Raw genomic sequence first — 24,319 nt, forward strand, 5'->3', positions numbered from 1 at the left:
TACTGTATAAGAAAACTACAATAGCTGAATTTGTTTGCTAGTTAAAACTGAGAAGATTAGTGTGCAGACTCACATACTGCTGTTTACCAAACTAAAACTAATGCATTTCTAAATTGTATGTTTGTTTATTCTGTAAATGCATATTTGCTCTTAGTTTCCCCCATCTGGACATAGTGATGATAGTTGCATCAGAAGTCATAAAGGCCATGAGGAAACATGGAAAGGTGCCATCTGTACAGCTGGAGGCCCTTCGAGTCATTTTACCTTTTATGATCCCTGGTAAGTCATCCAAGAAAAATAGCTGGCATTATACATCAAATGGGAAAATATAAATAAGGCTGTTTTCTGATCTTTCTTAAAATAGTTAATCATCCATCCTGTAGTAGAATTTCATATGAGTAATTTTTACTTAAAGCTCTATAATTAAAAGAGAACTTATGTTTGAAAAGGGTAGAAACATAGCTAAAGGTGGAAGAAAAAGCTTGGCAAACATTGAACATATTGGGCCAAATTAATCACTGCTGAAACTCTGACTTCTCCAATGATGGACTTATACCAGTGATGAATTTGATCCATTACTGCTTCCCTTGATACCACTTATAGACTTAAGGAATATGGATCCTTTGTCATGACTTTATAGCTTAATTTATTGGATGTTCCATTAGTGATGGACAAAAAATAACAAACATTCTTTCAAATTGGATATACTAGCAGGAGGTATTGCTTCATTTCAGTGTCCTATCCAGTTAATGTTCTCTTTCATACACCAAGCAGTGGGGGCAGTGACTTCAAGATTAGAAACATATTAGCTCTTGTCTACAGCAAATAGTTGTGAGGCCAAACTAGATGATTTAGGAAATCCTTTCCAAAGAAACATTTTAGAGGCAATCTGCAGAGGGGAAAAAACGTGTGTTCCTTTTGTTCGTTCTTGTGTAGAAACAGAAGGCTTGGACAAGGTTAGAAAAGATTTGTTTTGTTACCTGAGCATTTTTTTTAAATCAAGAATATTAAGTCTTGTCCTCTTTGTTTTTGCTGATAGTCCCATAAGATCTGGAGTGGGAGCTTTCTCAGTCTTAACTGAAGAGATGGGGAACTGAATCTTTTTGAAGCCAGCATTTCTTGCAAGTGTTTGTCAGGAGTTTTAGTTAAATGAATATTGACCAAAAAAACCCCCAGTTTTAAACAGTTTGATTAAAATGCAGGTTACTCTTACAAGCTCAGATTTCAGTTTCTTGTCCCTTGTAATATAATTGTATTATTTTTCCATTCATTCAATGAGTCCTTGAGCAAAAACAGGAGATTTAAGACTTTATATTCAACAACAGGAGAAATTCTCCTTTTTTGCTAAAATCTTTTGAGCCGTTGTCCATCATAATGAAGCTAAAAAAGAGACAAGTTTTTTTCCCTTTGAATGTTGTCTGCGTTGGCGTTTGAAGGTTAATACGTGAAGAAAGTTAAAGTATTTTATCGAAAAAATAATAAGTACATTCTTGAATCCTAAAGAGTCTTTTAAATGCTTCCTAGTTACTTTCTGTAGTGCCACTTTGCCCTGAGTGCTGATTACGACAAAAATGTTAAATTAAGGACCATGTTCTGCTCTTTTATGTGTGCACAATTTCCATTGATGTTCTCTGTGAATATAATTTGGTTTCTAATCTGCTGCCAATGGAAAGGTCTCGTAGTCGAAAATTCCTTTTAAGTGTTTTCCTTCCAAGAAAAATCCTAAAGGCATTTAAATAAGTAGTATGGACACTAAGAAACAGAGAGCTCCATTAAGTAGTTAATTTCTTGCTAGATTTTGAACTGAAAGTTCAAACAAAAGCTGAATTTTTCATTTCTCTTGAATCTGCTGTTGACTGGTGCCCTACATGGTTCTCTGTATGATTAGACTTCATCCCCACTCATAGAAAAGTATGCGATCTGTCTGAATCCCATCTTATTTTACTAGGTTTGAGGTTAATTGGGATTCAGTTTATGAATGATTAACGTATTATACAAGTTCACATGCAAAATCCCCCCAATTTGCTGCAACCAAAATTCATTGGAGTGAGTATTTGTTTCATAACAAACAGCAACATGAAGAAACTGAGTTTTAACACCACAGGCTCTTGGTAACTCTGGTCTGTGACGTTACAGGAGTGTGAAAACAGTGGGAAGCTAGAATTAGGCTGTCATGGGGTGCACTCACCACTGGTGGCACCTCTTCCTGGCCATCCTGGAGATTAGCTCTGGCTAGCTGTTACACTGCCGGAGGACGGTGCATCTCCTCCCATCATCCCCTTGGCCTGCAGGCCCCTCTCACTCCAAGAACCTCAGCCTCCTCTTCATGACTCAGCCCTCTGGCTAGGTCACCAGACATGTACCCCCTCTTCTGGGGTATCAAAGTCCTTCTTGACAAATGGGCTTAGGCAGTCTTCCTGCTCACTGCCCCACTGGTGCCACTTCAGTAGCTGGTCGGGGGACACAGGCCCACCCTTACTCTGGGTCCTATCTCAGAGGTCCTCTCATCAGCAGCTAAAGTTGGACCTACCCCACACCTCTTTGCTCTTCTCCATGAGCCTTGCCTACCGCTCTGCTCTTCCCCGTCTCTGGGCTTGCCAAGCTATGCTCCACCCTCCCAGGGAGTAACTGTAGGCTTCTTGTCTCTAGTCCCAAATACACTTCCCTTCTCCCAAGGGGTGACTGCAGACTACTTCCTAACAGCTCTCTTCTGCTCCTTAGCTTCTGAGTTTTATACAGGCACCACCTGTTCCCGTCCAGCTGACCCTCATTTTATCAACCTGTGCTCCATGGCTCCTCCTCCAGGTGCAGACTGTAGGATAATTGGGCCTAATTTACCTTCTCAGGGCCGTGTGGGGAGTACACCCCATCCCACAGGTCTCATGAGTTATTTGTAAATAACTTTGCAACAGTTTCATTGCACTACTGATTTCAAAAGAAAATGTGAAATTTGTTTCCCTGAAGAAGTTTCTCTGTGTGTTACAGATGCCACAAAAGAACGGCAAAATAGTTCTTCAGGAGCAGTGGGAGATGCTGACTTGATGCTTACCTTAAAAGTAATTAAAAACCAGTGTTTGTTGGAGGGGACTCACACACTAGTGCTTGATGCTTTGAACAGGGTATGGTTAAAATCTTTCTCCTAATAAATTTGCTTGGTATTTTATAGTTGCAGTTAATGACTTATTTATAACTTCGAATGCAATGAAATCATTTTCCGGTTGATTTGATAAACTTTACCTTACGTGACCTTTCATACACGTGTTCATCTACATTATTTTTTTTTTACTCTAATTTATTCTGGAATATGCCAGAGAAGTTCATCTTTGATGTAATAATTCTAGTGGATATTTATTAGAAGACTTAATATTTCTTAGACAGTCAATTCATTTGCAGTTGTTTATGATATTTTATATGTGAAAGACTGCTTTATACACAAATAATGAATGTCCTGCATAAGCTAGAATTTAATGTCATTTGCACAGAAAAACCTGCAACTGTTCACTTAACGTGATTCACCTAAAACCTGTAACTACCAATACAAATTTCTTGGATTCCAACAGAGCAGTGTTTCTCAAGCTATTCCATACCAAACAAAACTGCCTGGGACTGCTTGACCCTGTAGCCATTGGGAAGAGCAGGATAGTTGCAACCTATTGAGAAGAAACCTGGAGAGCAAGAGGCACCTGCAAGCAGGTCCCAGCAGGATAAGGAGACAGAAAACAAAATGTTGGGCCACTGGCTGCAGCAAAATAGCAGTTCTATGGCAAAAATGCTGAATTCTATGGCACGTTGGAAAGATGCCAAATCCCAGGGCCCATTGAATCCATGTGGCCATGATTGAGATGAATGAGGCAGTTCACACATCTCTGAGAGCCATTTCTCTCAACATTTTTGAGTTAGCGACTCCTTAGTGAAGTCAAAATTTTTATAACCCCCTTACTTTTGTTATAAAAGTAGTCACAGTAAACAATGTATCAATATTAGAAATGATAAAACTATGTAATTTATTTAGTTGTCTGTGTTTCAAGGGGTTGAATGAGAATACTTGACCTTGAAGGGTAAAGGTGTGCAGGAAGTAGGAAGTGAGATTTTCCTTGCTTTAAACTGATAAAATTTCTAATACCTTGTGATTCCCCCTTTGTGACGCTCTGTACCTCGGGGAAACACCCTACACCCCTATGTTCATCTTTATGAAATGATTGTGTGGTGTCCAATGCAAAGTTTGTCATGTTGGGTGTCTTTGGAAGGCTCATAATGCACTGAACATGGTTGTTATAGTAATTGTTACAGTAATGTTATAGTAAGGTATAGGTTATAATTTCATGTATATAGTTATGAGGCTGAAAATGTATCCTCATGGCTTAAAGCAAGCCCATGCAAAAACTCTCCAAGAACAGAGAGGCTGTTCACACCTCGTCAGGGCATGGATGGGACAAAACCCAGCCCAGCCTCACAGGAACAATGGACACTGTCTTAGGCAGCAACAAAAGAATCTGTTAGACCCTCAAGGGAGTCACCCCCTTCCTTTGGGCAGTTTGGGATTGCAATGAGGTAATGCTCACCTGACTCTGAAGAGGCGGGAGGGGCAAAACCAAGAGGAAAGAAAGGACGTGATAAAAGGGAGAGACATTTTGCCATGCTCTCTCTCTTCCACCTACATCTACAGACACCACCACCACCAACAAGCGACTGAGCCACTGATCAAAGGGAGAGCCTGGCTGAAGAGCCAGCCTGTGGTGAGAAGCATCTAAGTTTGTAAGGACCCTGAAAGTGTTAAGATCAGCTTAGAATGCGTTTTGCTTTTATTTCATTTGACCAAATCTGACTTGTTATGCTTTGACTTATAATCACGTAAATCTACCTTTATAGCTAATAAATCTGTTTGTATATTCTACCTGAAACAGTGTGTTTGGTTTGCAGTGTGTCAAAGACTCCCCTTGGGAGAACAAGCCTGGTACATATCAATCTCTTTGTAAAATTGACAAATTTATATAAGCTTGCAGCATCCAGCAGACATAACTGGACACTGCAAGATGGAGGTTCCCAGGGTCATGTCTGGAACCAGAGATATTGACTAGGGTCATTCGCTTGCAAGTAGCTGGGAGCAGCTTACATGTCAGAGGCTGTGTGTGAACAGCCCAGGAGTGGGGGCTCTCACAGAAGAGCAGGGTAAGGCTGGCTCCCAGAGTCAAGGATTGGAGTGGCCTAGCAGATCACCATTCCAGACAACACCAGAGGGGAACGTCACACCCCTTAATGCCTTTTGTGATCCTTATGTGGGGGTCACAACCCACTGGTTAAGAAACACTATCTTGGAACTATTACAGATTCAGGAAGGCATCCTTGCATCAGTTTGTGCTTGGTTCACAGTAATGAAAGGATAAGAAAGGGATAAAGAGGAAAAATGGTCATAACCCTCTTGAGATCTGTTTGTAACTCCCCAGGGGATCATGACCTATATATTGTAAAGCCCGGCAGCAGGGCAACTAGCTGGTACTTTGTCTTCAGGTTACAAATGTAAATGAAGGGAAACAAGTTATTTGTGGCCATTCTTCCCTAACATTTATTGCATAACTGAAAAAAAGATTAGATATTTTTGAAGTCTTGTGTGCGTGTTAGGCTTAGCCCGCAGGCATATCTTCCTTCATGTCAGATAACCCAGATGACGCTGACCTTTGGATTATTAAGAAAATGCTTTCAAAAGCATCATATGTTTTTGAGCCATTTGTCTTCTGTTTCAGAGGCTTGTTTTTGTTCTGTGTTTTTGGCAATGGGGAAAGTGCATTTTTTTGATCTCATTATACTCAAAATGACTGAATAGTTTTTGCTCTAACTTTCAAAAAATATTCACCTTTACAAGATTTCAGCCTGAAAGGTGAATATTATGGAAAGTTATGAAAAGATGAAACAGAAGGTATAATGGAAAGGTTTATGCAAATTTAATTGCAATGATTACTCTCATAACAGCTACAATTTTACACCTTTTGAGAAAAAAACTGACAAGCAACTTTCCTTATCACATTGAGAAAAAAATCTGACCTTATTTTGTATTGATTTCTCTTTTAGTTTATTGGAAATCCTGGCATTCAGAAATGTGGATTAAAAATACTTTCTTCTGTAGTGGAGTGTTCTGGTGCACTACAAATGTTATCCCAGCAAGGAGCCACAGACACTATACTTCACACACTACAGATGTATCCAGATGATCAAGGTACATAGGAAGATGTCTTGTGACTTACATAGGCTATTACAAGATTCACGTTTATCTTTACATCATATTATAAATATAACATACTAAATTTGTCTCTTTAATTCTGAACCAGTAATTAATATTTATAATGTTTTTTTCTAGAAATACAGTGCTTAGGTTTGAGTCTTCTAGGATCTTTGATTACAAGAAAGAGTTTATGTATCGCATCTATGCATGTGCTGGCAACAGTTCTGGTTTCTACTTTACGACGATTTAAGGAGGTCGTTGAAATACAGATACACGTATGTGATTTATTTGAGTGTAAAGATGAGAATGAATGAAAGAAAATGGGAACATGTTTATTTTTAAAAACATTATTTGATATATAAATTTGAAATATGTTTCTGATTTTTTGTGTTTGTACAGTGCCTAGCACAATGGGAACATGGTCTTTGACTAAGGTTCTTAGTTACTACAGTAATACAAATAATGATAGAATTACTATAAAGCTGAGAAAGTAAACATTTAAAATTAAATCGAACTGTTGAGGTTCCCATAGTAATGGCTGTCTCAGAAGGCATGAATTCAGTTCAAAATATGCACCCTTAAGTATGGATGCTTATCTGAACGTATATGGTCTGCAAAACTGGAACAGAAATCCCCTGATCATCATTTTATAATGTACCCATCATCGTTGTATCTGAGCACCTTTTATGAAAAATAAATGCAAAATGTGTGTCTTTCAGCCCTGTCATCAGCAACAAGCTCAAAGTTATTGATGAGATTTTTTTAAAAAACATCTGTGTGTATGGATGCTGTTGTACTTGAGAAGGTTATTGTGGGAAAGTTTGAGGGAAAGTTTATTGAACAGATGGGTTTTGCATAAAGTTTTGAATGTGGTGAGGGTCGTACTCGTTCTTATCTTGTCAGACAATGAGTTCAGTAGCTTTTGCCTGGCTCCTGTAGATGGTGAGGTTTTCCCTGCTTGTCATCAGCTTTATTTTTCCAGTGGAATGAAGCCATCATGTGAGGTCACTTTCTTCTGAGAGTCCCACTACTTCTATTTCAGCTCAAGCTAGAAATATCATATGCATGGCCTACTTTCAGAGATTTTGGGCTTTTCCCTTTCAGGTTTAACTTGGTGCCCAGTACAGAAATGGAGAAAAATGAAAAAATAATGTTTTGGGGGAGGAAATTACTCAAATAGTATTTAGTCACAATGAGTTATGAACAAAGGTTCTTATATATCACTGTTTACTCATTTCTAGTTAATAGCCTCACATTTTACATTTAGAGTTGTTGAGTTTTTCTCTTTAATTTCTAGATTTACTGTAAGTATTTTAGCAAACTGGTGTTTCAAATTGAACATTATGGAGCAGGCATGCGGGCTGTGTGGTGTGAACACTTCAATATCTGATAGGGGGCACCTTCACCCACCCCATATGGGGTAACTTGTGTCCTCTGGGCATTAGTAAGAAGCAGTCTTGCAGTTTCTGAGCACAGGAGCCGTCGTCATGTCTGTCCCTTACACTGAGAATGCAAAAGGGAGGGGAGGGGAAAGGTCTTCCTTTTTTTCTCTCCTGTGTATTTGTGCTACAGCTAGGCACTATCTCAACTTATGAAGACATGTACAACTTTATTCATGCTAAGAATTAATTCAAATTATGTTCTGTTTTATTTTCTCTCTTATATCTATGAATGATAGTTTGGAGGGAGAATATGTATACATCTAGGGGTAATCTGGAAATTAAGGTTTTCAGCAAAAGTAGTGTTTGAGTGAAATTAAATGCTGGGCCTAAAATGTTGACAATATTTTATTTTTACATAAAGTTAGGTAATTTCAGTTTATAACAGTGGACCTGATAATGGACCAGGCCCACTGCTAGTTTTTCAATACATCAACCAATAGCTGCCACTAACCTACATAAGTGGGTCAAACTAACCGAGACTAAACTGCAACTGAGGGTATATGTACACTGCAGTAGGGAAGTGTGATTGCAGCACCTGTGGGCATGCCAAAGCTATCTTTGATCTAGCTAGCTCACTAAAAATGGCAGTGAAGCACAGGCAGCAGCATGGGTTAGCTAACTAAGTGCAAGCCTGTCCAGGACCTGGGGTACATGCTTGGGCAGCTAGCCTGTGCAGTCACCCGCACCACCACAGTTTCATTGCTATTTTTAGAAAGCTAGTTTGATCGGTGCTGTACCAGGTATGCCTGTGCATGCCTTAATGGCTTAATCAGAACTCCTGACTATGGTGTAGAAATATTCTTAAGACTAAAAGTGGTTCGATGCTCAGACCTTCTGTTATGTTCTGATCCACCTTGCAGTCCAATATGATTACATGTCTAAAAAACCAAAACAAAAGATCCCAAAAGAGTATAGCTATTTTACTAATAAATTTCTTTTTGTTAATTCTGTAACACATGGTATCTGACTTCCATCATTTTAAAATTTGATATTTTTTTAAATATACATTTGTTGTTGATAACATCATTTTGTTATTTGTAGGGATTTCACATGATCTTGACAATCCTTGACTTGTCACCTTGTTTTGCAAAGCTGCTGATATATGAATCATTTGACACAGTCATTTTTTATCAGATGTCCATGTGTTTCACTGAACAAAGAGACCGGCAGGTATCTTCTCTCTTTCAATCACTCCACATCCAAATGTTCTGAAATGTTCTGAAGTTTGCTACCTTCATTTCAATTATTTCTCTTCCCATTCAGTTTCAAAGCTTGTGCTGTAAATGCTTTGCTAAAATAGCCAACAATGATGATTTAAAAAACATGATGCTGGAGAAAGCATGTGCTGAATACAATAGCATTATGGCTGAATGTTTACTTTTACTAGGAGCTGATGTTAATAAGAACACAAAGAGGAGCTCTTTAATCTATCAGGTAGGTTCTTGGAAATGTAGATCGTTATATTGGTTTGAAAGATGTCACTTTTTGGGATGATTTTAATTTGTGTGTGTGCCTGCATGAGCAAGATTAACTATCTTTAGACCCAATCCTACAGTGTTCTGAGCATCCTGCAGGGAAAAGTTTCAAAGGGGTTTGGTGACTGAGGTACATCTAGTGTTAACCTACAAGGCAAAGTAAGGGCTGGCATAGCCCAGAGGAGATAAGTTGTTGGGCTAACTGATCAGAAGTGTCAGGGAGCTGACATTCAGCTAAGCACAAGCAAGTCTCCCTCTCCCAGGAGGCACAAAGGTAAAAAGGTGACTCTCAATCCTGGGTATCCCAAGAAGCGTCACACAGTTGACTTCAAATTGCAGCAAGCAAATCATAAATATCCATAATTTTCATTGGTATAACCCACCACTTATGTGTACTCATGCCAAAATATATGGCATTTGCCACATGTTTTGAAGGTATTCATTACACAATTAGGTTAAAGCATCATAGGGGCCTTGATCAGCTTCACTTAGGCAGTTTTGAAAATATCAGCCTTGATGTTTAGGAAATTCTGTGTTACAGTTCATCGCAGGACACCACACTGAGAATATGGAGAAACAATAGTTGAAACAACTCTTGTTAAAATCTAAGCTGCTGTTTTACACACATTTTATTCATTTCTTCTGTAATAGGTTTGTGAGAAAGGAAGCAATCCTAAGCTGGTGGAACTACTATTAACTAGTGGTGCTCGAGAGCAGGATGTTCGGAGTGCTTTAACAGTCAGCATAAAGAAAGGAGATAGCCAAATCATTAGCTTGCTCTTAAGGAAGCTTAGCCTGGATGTGGCCAACAGCAGTATATGTCTTGGAGGATTTTGTATTGGAAGAATTGAACCTTCCTGGCTTAGCCCTTTGTTCCCAAATAAACTTACTCCTATAAAAAAACAAACAAGTAAGTATATGTAGAATTTGTTATATTAAAATGTGATAAACCCTCCTAATGACGTTTTACAAACCTTCAGAAAGAGTTTTAAAATTGAAATACAGTGTTAGAGAGCCTGTTACGTAGGTTGTGTAAATCAGCATAGCCCTCTTGGTTCTGAAACCTAAACTTTAAAAATAAAAAAATCAAGTCTTTATAGTAATTTTAATCCTCATGAATTTACTGAAGAACATGCCACTTTATTGGTTTCTTACGTGTCTTAGATGCAGGTTCTGCATTGGCAAGAATGGTGCTCGGATACCAAATGAAGAGTTTTTCAGAAGACCGATCAAGATCCAGTTGTAATGTAACTTTCTCTGAAGATGCACTAGATAAAAGTGATGATTGGATATTCATGCCTGAGCTATTAGTAGACAATGTTTTTCTCTTGAGTGATGATATCGATAGTGAAGGTACATATACTCTAGCAATTTTGTTTCCTCTTAACAATGCTGGTCTAGAATTTGGGATGAAAATTCAATTTAAAGTATTTTAGCAACTATTGGACCATAAAGTAATAAGTAAGTAAAGTGTATACCGCAATTTATTTGTTTTAAGGTAGAACTCTTTGTATATAACTATAGGATATTTGTTATGGTATATGTGGAAAACAGTGGCAGGTAAATGTATGTCTTCAAAACATGAAACTAAAGTTCTTAGGTTTTAGGTTATTCACTTGATAATTTATTTTCTATCATTTCATTGGCTCAAATGAACTCACACTGAAAAAATAATAAAGGACCAAAACATCATATCACCTAGGAGCAAACACTTTTCATAAAACAGGTCAGATATGAATTGACTATCCGGCCTCATCCTCAAAGAAACCTGCAGAACATCTTCAAAAGATGAGCCTAGGAGCTTAATTTTAAAACTCTTTGCTAGACACTAAAAATCATGGTCTTAATAAAGACATTGGATTTATGGTTTATTACAGCAATCTGTAACCCACTAACCCCTCTTTTTTGTCTTATGACTGGAGAGGTGTTAACTGCCACTTCACCTCAAATGGTCTCTTCAAATATGTGTTCACTACTTATGCTAAACAATTTGTTCCACCCTGTATTTAGCTGTGACACTCTAAGTACCTTTTCCAGACCTGAATAAAAGCTCTGTGTAGCTCAAAGCTTGTCTTTTTCACCAATAGAAGTTGGTCCAATAAAAGATACCTCACTCACCTTCTCTATAAAAAATAGAGTCTTTATCACATCTTCAGAAAACTTAAATTAAATTCTGTTGATGCATCTTCAACATACAATCTTTCCCAGCAGTAATTATAGTAAATGTTAATGTCATAACATTACATAACATTTCATTATAGTAAATAGTTAAAACACAATTTTTGCATTGAATTCAGTGACTAATTAATAAAATTGGCTAGACATTGTTACTTTGTACAATCAGATTTTTTGCTTTAATGCCTGTGTTATTTTTTGAAATCTTGGAAACCTAAAACCATTGCTCAAGAATTAGCATTTTAACATCTTTGTGGAATCAGAAAAGTCCAACTTGTTGATATTTTTATCTATTTTGTTTTTTTCTATTGCATTATTCAGCATCATTTTTCATTACTGTAGCATTGTTTTCCAGAAGTTTGTATGCTAGTAGATACTGTTTCTTGCCCCATATATCAAAACTGGTATTCATTTGTAAATTGTGTGAACAGCATGAATTCTTCTAACATGGTGGTCTTAAGATTTTAGAGCCCTGTCTCCTCCTCCACAAAGAATGAATATGAGGCACACAAAGATCTCCTACCTCCACTTCACACGTCCAGCAGATAGGAGGAAATAAGACTAAATGGGGCCCAGATATACCAAACCACAGGAGCCATCAAAACACTCAGACATTTCCCATTAAACAATGATGGGAGGGAGAATTTATATTCACAATACCATTAATTATTATTTATATTAACATTTTGTATGGTGGCACAAGATGTGAGTTAATTTCCATCCAAGGTGGGAAGAAACCCAGGAGCTTCCCATCCATCCTTCTCTCTTAATATCTAAAGGAATTAGGATTCTCTCTGTCTCCCTCCTTTGCCAGTCAGGGCTGAGAAAGCCATTGGACCTTTTTTAGTTCATCCCATCCACCAAACCACCATCTCTCACCTTCTCGTCCGAAGGCCAAAAGGGGCCAGATGCCTTTTTTTCTTTTACCCTCTCATGCAGTGGTGGTGAGTTGAGGGGATTCCACTCTTCCTCCCCTTCCCATTCAAGAGAAGGGGGTACTCAGAAGGCACCTCCCTCCCTTCCTTCCCTCTCAGCTTCAAGTGCTGCCACTCTGCTCTATAGGACAGCATAGGCAAAGAGCAGAAGAGGAGGGTAGAACTGCAGGAGGAACAAGGGCAGGCAATTGTAGATTACTCAACAGCAGCCACTAGAGTGGCCTCTAATGGCTGATGGAGCAATTTGTTCTAAGACATGCTGAAGCCACAAGTCTGAAATGCCCTTCCACAGCATGTTTGCCTGTATGGCTCAGAGCTCTCCTGCTTCCAAGCAGAGGAGGATATATTTTTAAAGACAATTTAAGTATCACAGCTCTACATTTCTGAAAATCCTGTTAGCATGAATGCAAAAGGAATGACCTAGCAAACTGAAGTTCATATCTGTAGCTTGTTAAATTAGTATAGTACATATATTCGAAACTAGAGTATGTTCTCTACATATTGCACATGGTATTGACTGGCTAATTCATGCTATTATTAATGTGCTGGAAATACTGCACTACGGTTTATGTTGATATGTGTATTATTTGGTTGAATTTTCTGTAGTCCTATGTCCTCACTTTGTATTAGGGAGTGAAGGTTCATTTCTGATGAAAAAGAAATACAACTCCATTGCAGTTGCTGATCTGTACAAAGATACATCCTTACAAAGATATTCTCCTACTTTGCAAAGGCATTCCAATTCTCTGGTAAGATAAGTAATTTAATCACTGTAAACCTCCATAAATCCATTATGTGTGTTGCCTGATGGAAAACTATTAATGATAAAGTATCAAGAAACGACTGGTGGTCACCGGTACACCATTTAGTACCTTATAAAATATTCCATAACTGTGTGATGACTGAGCTCCCATCTAAATAGAGTACTGCCATAGATAGCATTTTATTTCAGCAAATGTTTATGAACTGCCTATGGCAAACAGTACAAATAGCCATTCTGATCTAACGAGAACTTCAGATATGGTATCTTAATACTTTTAAAAGTAATTGTCATTTTTATGTTGCCAAAGAAAAATAGCCTGTAAATTTCATTATACTTTAAATCTATTCTTGTTTTGTATTACAAGTCAGTAATTCTTAAAAAATAGTAAGTAAGCTACTTTTTGTTAGATTTTAAAATTCTCACCTTTTTGGGTTACTGTGTGGATGACTTGGCAGATTGCTATAAAAAGAAAGTTAGTTGAATTCCTACATTTTTAGAGATGTAAAAATATTCACAGCTGTTGTTTTTTTGTTCTGTTTTGGGATTTATCAGGGACCTGGTTCAGATAATGAACCATTAGTGAAGCAAAGAAGAAAATTGTCTTCAGATGAATCTCACAGTAAGTCAGATGTAAAAATACATAAGATTTTCCAGTTTTTAACATTTTTTGTGGATAACTGTAATCTGTAATCCGTTGAAGTAAACTGTCTAAGCAACATTGGTACAGTTATATTCAAGAAAACTAGGGGGATGTTTTTTCCAAAAATAATATTTAGAAAAATTACTCCTAATACTTTAAACTTTATTAAAACAGTACAAATGTTGCTTATACAGTAAAGCACTTTTCTCTTCTTACAAAGAATTTCTGTAAGATTATGTATAATAATGTACATTCATGACAGCCCTAAGAAGCATTTTTAAAGCCATTTGTATTCTGCAGAACACCAGTATCCCTCTACTCCCTATAGAACCCTATAGGAATTTGAATTGTAGCTTCTTAACAGTCCTCATTGGCTCCCGTTTCAGCCAATATCTAAACAGCCATTGCCTTCATTGGGTACAGAGTTAGACCTGAAATTCTGTGAATTGTAATTCAGAGATAAATGAAATCGTGTTTATTAAATTGTTGTATGTTTTACCTGTGAAGATGAATGCTTATGTTTTTGTTTTAATAGAAGGGATCTCAAAATTCCAATCACATTTAAGACGATCAGACAGTTTGTCGTCTTTGGTCTCTGAGAAAGAATATATTAAGTCATTAGATCTTTCATCAAATGAGCTGGAGAATATAGATGCCATCAGTCAGAACTGCTGCTTAACTGGTCACTTGGAACGTCTTGAGAAATTGGAGCTGCACCAAAATGCACTCACAAGCATTCCAGAACAACTGTGTGAGGTAATTTTATGTCATTTTACATAATGCAAGAAAATTATCAGTTCTTTTAAGATCAAAGACCAGATTGTCATCATTGTGCCTATGTGTGTACATTCGCATCCCTAATTTGCATGTGTACAATTTTCATGCAGTAATTGAATGTGGTGGTAGTTGTGCAGACATGCTCAGGGAGTTTCTGTCGGATACTTGCTGCAGAGGGTCAAACTGGGAAGTATATGTTACAGATAGTTTGTGATTGAATTATGTAAATGGAAATCAGAACTGCTTATGTTACTTATATGCTAAAGCAGTGGTCACCAACCTGTCGATTGCTATCAACTGGTTGATCCTAGAGGATCTCCCAGTTGATCGCGATCTCTGACGGTGTAGCAGGGCTGCCGCTAAGACAGACTCCCTGCCTACCCCAGCCCCACGCCACTCCTGGAAGTGGCCAGCGCAGCTGCGGGGGCAAGGATCTCCCTCTGCACACTGCTCCTGCCTGCAAGAACTGCCTCTGCAGCTCCCATTGGCCGGTAACAGGGAGCTGTGGCCAATGGGAGCTGCGGGGGCGGTGCTTGCAGAGGGGCAATGTGTGGAGCCACGTGCTGCCCGCCCCCCACCTCCAGCAGGGGTGCGTTGGCCCCTTCCAGAAGTGGCGTGGGGTTTGGGTAGTCAGGGAGTCTGCCTTAGCGGCAGCCACACTTTACCCCAACCAGGAGCTTCCGGAGGTAAGTGATACCTGGCAAGAGGCTGCACCCCAAGCCCCAGTCCTGAGCCCCCTTCCGGAGCCTGAATCCCAACCCCCTCCTGCACCCCAAGCCTCAGTCCTGACCCCCTCCCAGAGCCAGTACCCCCACCGTCTCCTGCACCCAAATACTCTCTGCCCCAACCCTGACCCCCTCCCAGAGCCAGCACCCTGTACCCCTTCCTGCACTCCAACCCCCCCTGCCCCAGGCTCAGCCCCCTCCCACAGTGCGAATCTCTCGACCCCAGCCCAGAGCCCGCACTCCCTCCCAAACCCCTACTGTCTACCCTAGCCCGGTGAAAGTGAGTGAGGGTGGGGGAGAGCGAGTGACGGAGAAAGGAGAGGATGGAGTGAGTGGGGCGGGGCTTTGGGGAAGCGGCAGGATAGATCCTGGGTTGCCCTTACATTCAAAAAGTGATCTTGAATGTAAAAAGATTGGAGACCACTGTGCTAAAGGCTTTGTGTAATTGTACTAGTTAGTTTTATTACAGCATGCCTGAACATCCTCTTTATTTTATTGATATAATATTATATAATACATTATAATAATTACCATTTTCTCTCATTTTACTTGATAGGATAAATAAAATAAATGTGAATTGCCTAAATATTAATTTATTTTAAAAATTAGAAATTCATATCTGTGTGTTGCACTTTTTAAAAAGAAATTCTCCTTTTCTTTCAGACTTTGAAATGTTTGACTGACTTGGATTTGCACAGTAACCTGTTTGCATCTTTTCCTACTTATTTACTGAAAATGAATTGTATTGCAAACCTTGATATCTCTCGGAATGAAATTGGCCCTTCCTTAGCTTTGGATCCACATAGCAAATGCCCATCTCTAAAGCAGCTTAATCTATCATACAATCAGCTGTCATGCATTCCTAAATTTCTTGTGGATGTTGCAGAAAACTTGGAACAGTTAATGCTAGAAGGGTAAGAATAGTGCCAGTTTATCTGATTACTGTTTAACAAAAATTGCAGGAAATAATCAGTGTCACTGAATGTAAATTATTTTCTGATCAAAAATATGTTATAATTTAATTAAATTCACAAAAGCAAGGAGATGCAGAATCCAGGTTTCCCTTCCATTTCTTCATTTTTATTATGTTTCATTAGATGAGTTCATGTTTCTAATACCACCATGGTGGAGAGGTTTTTGCTATTCCTCTAATTCCCAAATATCTCTAACATCTTAGTTTATATTTCACACTGAAAATCTTTAACTCTCTGTTTCCCTTGTTCTTTCTTCTAGAATACATCCATTGTAACATGATACATTAATCTTAGAACTATCTGTATTCTCCTTGTCTGTCCATGTCCTGTAGAAATTGGTTACCGATTTCTTTTAAATTGATAGATGCTCTTTAGGTTGCAATCCTGCAAACACATATTAAGTCAGTGGAACTGCTCACATAGGCAAAAAGAAAAGGAGTACTTGTGGCACCTTGGAGACTAACCAATTTATTTGAGCATGAGCTTTCATGAGCTACAGCTCACTTCATCGGATGCATACCGTGGAAACTGCAGCAGACTTTATATACACACAGAGAATATGAAACAATACCTCCTCCCACCCCACTGTCCTGCTGGTAATAGCTTATCTAAAGTGATCATCAGGTTGGGCCATTTCCAGCACAAATCCAGGTTTTCTCACCCTCCACCCCCCCAACACAAATTCACTCTCCTGCTGGTGATAGCCCATCCAAAGTGACAACTCTTTACACAATGTGCATGATAATCAAGTTGGGCCATTTCCTGCACAAATCCAGGTTCTCTCACCCCCCTCCCAAAAACCACACACACAAACTCACTCTCCTGCTGAGTTTGTGTGTGTATGGGGGTGGGGGTGTGTGTGTGTGAGAAATGGCCCACCTTGATTATCGTGCACATTGTAGGGAGAGTGGTCACTTTGGATGAGCTATTACCAGCAGGATAGTGAGTTTGTGTGTGTGGTTTTTGGGAGGGGGGTGAGGGGGTGAGAGAACCTGGATTTGTGCAGGAAATGGCCCAACTTGATTATCATGCACATTGTGTAAAGAGTTGTCACTTTGGATGGGCTATCACCAGCAGGAGAGTGAATTTGTGGGGGGGTGGGGGGGGTGAAAACCTGGATTTGTGCTGGAAATGGCCCAACCTGATGATCACTTTAGATAAGCTATTACCAGCAGGACAGTGGGGTGGGAGGAGGTATTGTTTCATATTCTCTGTGTGTATATAAAGTCTGCTGCAGTTTCCACGGTATGCATCCAATGAAGTGAGCTGTAGCTCACGAAAGCTCATGCTCAAATAAATTGGTTAGTCTCTAAGGTGCCACAAGTACTCCTTTTCTTTTTGCGAATACAGACTAACACGGCTGTTACCCTATGTGAGCAGGTTTCAGAGTATGTCTGCACTGCAGTTAGACACCTGCGGCTGGCCCGTTCCAGCTGTCTTGGGCTCACGGGGCTCAAGTTAAATGGCAGCCCAAATGTTCATATTGCAATTAAACAGTCACTTGGCCTGAACCTTGCGAGCCTGAGTCAGTTGGCATGGGCCAGCTGCGGGTTTTTAATTCTGGTGTAGACATACCCTTACTTAATCATATGTGCTTGACGATTGGACTTTAATGTATAATCAGAAAATGACACTTTATTGCACACGCTAACATTTGAATTATAAAGTGAATAAATACATACGGTGAGGTATTCACATTGTCATATGCATTGGTATTGTGGATAAATCTCAATCCTGATCCATCAGTCCTTACTCAGGTAAAACTATTTTCAGTTTCTGTTTGCATAATTAAAGACTGCAAAATCAGGTCCATACTCTAACTTTCCATTTTTTAGCAAGTAGTTTTGTATAACACTTGTAATTTTGTTTTCCTTTACCTTAGAAACAAAATTTCAGGTATATGTTCACCCATATGCTTGAAGAAACTGAAAGTTTTAAACATTAGTAAGAACAATATTTCATCCCTGGCTGTTAATTTTCTCAAGGAGTGCACAAAATTGGAGATATTTAGTGCCAGGATGAATTTACTTGGTAAGTATTCTAGGAGTTGCTAAAAAAAGGGTGAGAGAGGTTTAGATGATACATGCCGTAGTCTAGATACGGACAAGGCAAAGCAGAACAGTTAATGTAAAGACTGCTTGAAAAACAGCAAGGTCTAATATACAGTATTAGCCTCCTAAACATTTATCAACAGTTACCATACTATATCCATTAGCCGCAGTTTACCACAACAATTATCACACATACAATACTATTTCCCTATGCTTGCCATAGGAAATAACTGTTGCATCTCAGGTACTGTGGTGTGATAACTGTTGATTAATATTAAACTTGAACTTCATTCTTTTCTCATGCCAATTTTACACCAGTATAACTCCCATTTATTTAAATGTATACTGGTTTAAATGAGATGAGTGAACCTTTGAGTGTCTGCATAGATTTCTCCTGTCATTTGACTAAGCAATATAGAGTGTAATTCAATGGCTTAAAACGTTTTATACAAAAAATTAACTAATTTGAGAAAATGTAATACATGAATCCACCTGTCCTAATGAATTTATAGACGTTCTTAAATTATTATTAGAATTTTGTACATGTCTATCCAACATACAGAATTTTTTATTTTGCATATGCTTATAATCTAGTTTCTCAGTCTTTCAGAATGTAGCTGTTGTGTCTGGAATAAATTAAGTTTTTTTTAAGCGATCTTTTATGTACATATGGTATTTTACTACATTGGTGGAATGACAAACATATATAGTATTAGTAACACAGCAAAATGTAAATAAGAATATTTCAGTGTTGGATAACCATATGAAATTAAATGTCATAGTGTCTAATAAAAGTTTAAAAAAAAAAAAAAAGGTAGAAATATTTGGAGAAAATAGGTGTTTAATTCTCCTCTAAACTCTTCAAATTGGGAGTTCAGTTTTCAGATGGGAGTTCCTGAAAAAGAAAATCCAAATCCTGTCTTTGGCAGCTCAAGTTAACACTTGGGTGATTAAAATGGTTATTTATGCTTCTACGTGCCAATTTGAGCACCAGAAAATAGAATCCGATACCTGTGTTTGGAAACTAGCCTCACAATCTATCTCTAATTTTAGAAAATGACAGCTTTATAAACTAAGGTAAAAAGTGCTGAAAAATTATGCCTAAAGGAAATAATTCAGTTTCTTTTCTATTTTAGATACCATATCTAACTTGCCATCTAGCATAACAAGTTTAAAATTATCTCAAAATCATTTTGTCAGTATTCCAGAAGCAATTCTTCTTCTTCCACAGTAAGTTATTTCACTTGTTAATGCCAATGTTGTGCCTTCTGTGAAGGAAAACCTAGTGGAATGGCCATTATTAAGCAGAAAATACGGCATGTTTCTACTCAACGTTTTCAGACGATCATCCTAAAAAGGCTAAATTGAAAACATGGTGACCATTAACTGAAGCCAGAGTCGGTCACTTTTTCTTCAATAACTGGAGGAAGCCTGAATCCCCTAGATGGTTCCAAACTATGAACCTCTCCTTTTTTTTAAACTAAAAGATGTTTTTAGGAATGCTGAAGCTGCCCATTTTTGCCTCCAGAGTTAGAACCAATTTGTTTTTTCAGGTGCAAAGAAGGTAGAAAAGATATTGGCAATTTCTCTTTTCATTAAGTCTTGGAACTTCATCCTTTTGCACAAAGCAACTGAGTCCAGTGGCTCTCTTCCCAAATATCTACGATAAGTTCTTTCTCAAAGAATAACACTGCTTATGGCCCCCTAAGTTGAATTGGGTTAGAGCTGCATTTGTCACAAATTATCCTGTTCCTTCAAAGCATTATTCATGTGAAAACTAGCTCTATTAAGTTTTGTTACAGCAACGTTAAATTTTAGCACATTGTGCCGAGTGCATTATTTTGGCCATCTTTTAATTGCAACCATATTAATACTAGGGATGTAAAGAATACTCAGTCCAGATGTGAATAATACACAGACCCATGAGGCTGGTTTTTAATATGTTAACTATTTTTAAAATGGCCTAACAACACCTCTCACACTCATGCACTTGCTCCTTTCCACTGGCACTCCCATTCCTTTCCACCACCTTTCCAAGCTCCAGAGAGATTTACTCGCCCACTTCCTCTCTCTATCCTTCCAGCCTCAGCACTACTCTCCAACCCACTTTTTCAAGTCACTTCTTAGGCACCAGTACTGCTCCTGTATACATCTCTCACATGGCAGCTCCCTCCTATCACTTCTCCTGGTTCTAGCACTGCAGCTCCACCCCCCTCTTCTATGTATCCAATATCTCTGTGGCCCCCTCCTGTTACTCATTCCAGTGTCCACTACTGGTTACATATTGACTCCAGCTACTTCTATAGAAGTATCTGGCACATAAATATCTTGTGATGCCAGCTACAAAAGTGCCATGTGAACACCTGTTCTCACTTTCAGGTGACATGGTAAATAAGAAGCAGGTAGCATTATCTCCCATAAATGTAAGCAAACTTGTTTGTCTTAGCAATTGGCTGAACAAGAAGTAGGACTGAGTGGACTTCTAGGCTCTAAAGTTTTACATTGTTTTGAGTGCAGTTATATAACAAAAAAAATCTACATTTGTAAGTTGCACTTTCACGATAAAGAGATTGCACTACAGTACTTGTATGAGGTGAATTGAAAAATACTATTTTTTTGTTTACCGTTTTTATAGTGAAAATATTTGTAATAAAAATAATATAAAGTAAACAGTGTACACTTTGTATTGTGTTGTAATTTAAATCAATATATTTGAAAATGTAGAAAAAATCCATAAATTTCAATTAGTATTCTATTGTTTATCATTGTGATTTAAAACTGTGATTAATCATGATTAATTTTTTTGAGTTAATCATGGGAGTTAACTGCTATTAATTGAGAGCCCTAAAACTTAATATACTAATTGAAGGAGATGCAGCTCTCAAGCTTTGTTTCTCCCAGCCCAGAAAAGTCAGAAAAGAATACTATGAATTTCTTGCATAGTTCATACCTCACATTGAAATAAACACAGCTGCATTTGTTCAATAGATTGCACATAGAAATAAATACACACAATGCATGTGTTTCTTCAGCATGTTGTCTTCCAGTATATACATGCAAAAACATTTGGGGAAACAGTGCCTTTTTATTTGAATCTCGTAAAACACATTAAAATAAACATTCTTCTGATATTATATTGAAATGAATGCTCTGAGCATGTTTATTTTAGTAAAGATGCCATTATTGTGAAGTCACTTGAACCTGGGACCATTGGCTAAATTCTGCTCTGATATATGGGTAAAAACCTGGAATAATTATTGATTTAATTTGAGTTACTCCATATTTTCGCAGGTGTGACTGAAAGTAGAATTTAGATTTTGGTCTTTTATTAATCTGGACGTTACCATGCAAGCTTATCATACTATATAAATAAAAATAATTATATTATCCCATATTGATGTAACTGCACATGCATGTATTTGAAAGTGCCACTTTTGGTTCAGTCACTGAAATAAGTATATTGATTACATTGAGTGTTCATTTCCAGAATATATAATTTCATGTGTAAATAAATACATTAAAAGTACGCTTTATTGAATCAATCCTAGTTCTCTGATTTTCTTTTCCTTTTTTTCCCCTGATATATCCACATCCTATTTGCAATATCTTCTCAGATAATTACCGTTGCTTTGTACCTTTAATTCCTTGAACATTGTTGAGGTTGGCCTTGGGTCGTCAATAAATTTCTATCTTCCTATCTAAATTTCCAACAGGAATTCTTATTCTAATATCTTCCCCCTTTGTTTGTTTATAACAGATTAATATATTTATAGCTAGTCTCCATTTTATTTATTTTCTCTGCTAATTTTCCCCTTTATTTTCTTAGTTTGCGATCAGTAGACTTAAGCAACAATAAAATCATAAACCTGCCTGGACCTATGCACTGGAAATCCTTAAACTTAAGGGAGCTCTTGTTTAACTACAATCAGATAGACATTTTGGACTTGAATGAAAAAGCATATGCATGGTCTAGGCTAGAAAAGCTACACCTGTCCCATAACAAGTTAAAGGAGGTAAAGTATGAATTTTTAGATACTTAAAAACATAGACACCAACTCTATGGGTGCTCCGGGGCTGGAGCACCCACGGGGAAAAGTTAGTGCGTGCTCTGTACTCACTGGCAGCCAAGCTCTCTGCTCGCCCTGCCTCACCTCACCTCACCTCACCTCCTCCTCTGCCTCCTCCCTGAGCGTGCCGTGTCCCCACTTCTCCACCTACCTCCCAGCACTTGCTGTTGCCAAACAGCTGTAGCAAGCTCTGAGAGGGAGGGGGGAGAAGCGGGAACATGGTGCGCTCAGGGGAGGAGGCGGGGAAGAGGTGGCAGCAGGGATTTGGGAAGGAGTCGGAATAGGGGCAGGAAGGGGGTGGAGTAGGGGGTGGGGACTTTGGGGAAGGGATTGGAATGGGGGTGGGAGGGGGTGGGTCAGGGGTGGAGTCGGGGCGGGACCAGGGGCAGAGGGGGGGGTCGAGCACCCATCGGTGCCTAAGCTTAAAAATATCAAACCACTTTTCATATTTATATATGGTCTTTAAAATGATCACTTGGTTTTCAGATCAACCCTAAATTAAATTCCGCCCTTCTTGCGCTACTTTTTGTGATTGAAGACCCTAGTAGTAAAATAGCATGTAATTAGAACTGTGTATTGCCTTTGAAAAGAATATGACTATCTTTCCTTAAACTTTTTCTGTCTTTAATCTATGGTAAGAGTAGTGTTTGTCGTCTTCTTTGTAAAAGGGATATAAAATTAGTTCTTTAAGAGTTACTTTCTTGTCCGATCAAGATATTAGGTATGTGTACTTTAGATGATGATAATAACTGGAAAAAAAGAATTGGCATTGTGTTTGGTCTTATTAAATATTTGCTTAAGATATTCATCTTCATATATAGACAAATAAATGCTCACTTTTAGTAAATGCTCAAATGTTTATTAACTTTTCTCTATCCAGATTCCTCCTCAGATTGGCTTCCTTGAAAACTTGACATCTCTGGATGTAAGTTATAATCCTGGCTTGAGTTCCTTTCCAGATGAAATGGGAAAGTTGTCCAAAGTCTGGGATCTTCCTTTGGATGGGCTTCATCTTAATTTAGATTTCAAACATGTTGGATGCAAAGCCAGAGACATTATAAGGTTTGTTATCCTATTGTTGTCTGTTTTTCATGTCTTCATGGAATACACCGTGGATAGTGTGGTAACAATATGCCCCTTTAAAGGTATCAACTGATTTCCCACCTAATCTTTTACTTAGTTATGATTCTGGTGAATCTTTGTTCCTCAAGAAAAATGTGGTCCATAGCCATATGAAAATGTAATAGTACCGCTTTATGAGTTGATGATACCTCCAGAAAAGCATATGACTCTTACACAAACAAAGGTATTCAATGGTTGCTTAGTACATCTGTAATATGTTACAATATGTCACTCATAGAAAGTTTTGCAGAAGTTATTCAAAACACACAAGATATTTAGTCTGTGTTTAAACATTTTTTAAAAATCCAAAATGAACACACATACTGTCAAAAAGATTACATGTAATATTAAAGAATTGTTTACGTAAATAATTTGAAAAGGGGTTGGCGTTATCTTGGTTTGTCAGTTCGAGACTTCTTTTGGTATGTGTCTTTATTATACACTTCTTATCAACTATTTTTCATGCCAGGTTTCTTCAGCAGCGGCTAAAGAAGGCTGTCCCTTATAACAGAATGAAACTCATGATTGTGGGAAATACTGGCAGTGGTAAAACTACACTGTTACAACAACTAATGAAATGCAAGCGATCAGATTTGGGGACACAGAATCCTACAATAGGCATAGATGTAAAGGACTGGTCAGTTCCAGTGAAAGGCAAAGTGAAGAAGGATTTGATATTAAATGTCTGGGATTTTGCAGGTATTCTGTTCACAAACCTATTAATTTATTGCCCTGATTAACTCATATATACAATGCTTGTTCCTAGAAACGGTCTGTAAAATCTCAAACCACATATAGCAGAATCTTGCTAATTCATACTCAGGATCAAGGAACTCATTGTGAGTTACTGAATTTTGCAAATTAGTGATTAATTGAACAAATACATAAAACAAAAGATCCAAGGATACCTCCATCATTAAATGTACTCTGATCACTTATTTTGATAATAGTGGTTT

At 38.1% G+C, this 24,319-nt stretch overlaps 1 protein-coding gene and 1 long non-coding RNA gene across 12 annotated transcripts in view; one reads left to right on the forward strand and one right to left on the reverse strand.

Annotated features, from left to right (window-relative positions):
- LRRK2 (leucine rich repeat kinase 2) overlaps positions 1-24,319 on the forward strand; it is a 151,397-nt gene that overhangs the window by 45,558 nt on the left and 81,520 nt on the right. For all 10 annotated transcript variants that reach the window (XR_012156822.1, XR_012156823.2, XM_073328432.2 and 7 more), the window contains 17 exons: positions 155-279; positions 2,986-3,119; positions 6,067-6,211; positions 6,353-6,492; positions 8,701-8,829; positions 8,923-9,093; positions 9,786-10,044; positions 10,299-10,487; positions 12,875-12,993; positions 13,560-13,626; positions 14,183-14,403; positions 15,813-16,063; positions 18,006-18,154; positions 19,311-19,404; positions 22,001-22,187; positions 23,122-23,303; positions 23,833-24,062. Coding sequence is in view for 8 of the 10 variants with exons in the window: in XM_073328432.2 (XP_073184533.1) it covers positions 155-279; positions 2,986-3,119; positions 6,067-6,211; positions 6,353-6,492; positions 8,701-8,829; positions 8,923-9,093; positions 9,786-10,044; positions 10,299-10,487; positions 12,875-12,993; positions 13,560-13,626; positions 14,183-14,403; positions 15,813-16,063; positions 18,006-18,154; positions 19,311-19,404; positions 22,001-22,187; positions 23,122-23,303; positions 23,833-24,062 (2,792 nt within the window). In the remaining 2 variants the exon portion in view is untranslated. The remainder of the gene's footprint in view (positions 1-154; positions 280-2,985; positions 3,120-6,066; positions 6,212-6,352; positions 6,493-8,700; positions 8,830-8,922; positions 9,094-9,785; positions 10,045-10,298; positions 10,488-12,874; positions 12,994-13,559; positions 13,627-14,182; positions 14,404-15,812; positions 16,064-18,005; positions 18,155-19,310; positions 19,405-22,000; positions 22,188-23,121; positions 23,304-23,832; positions 24,063-24,319) is intronic.
- LOC140905323 (uncharacterized) overlaps positions 1-24,319 on the reverse strand; it is a 46,940-nt gene that overhangs the window by 15,132 nt on the left and 7,489 nt on the right. The gene's annotated exons all lie outside the window — the stretch shown is intronic.

This window comes from Lepidochelys kempii, chromosome 1 (assembly GCF_965140285.1).
Source record: "Lepidochelys kempii isolate rLepKem1 chromosome 1, rLepKem1.hap1, whole genome shotgun sequence".
Taxonomy (NCBI): Eukaryota; Metazoa; Chordata; order Testudines; family Cheloniidae; genus Lepidochelys; species Lepidochelys kempii.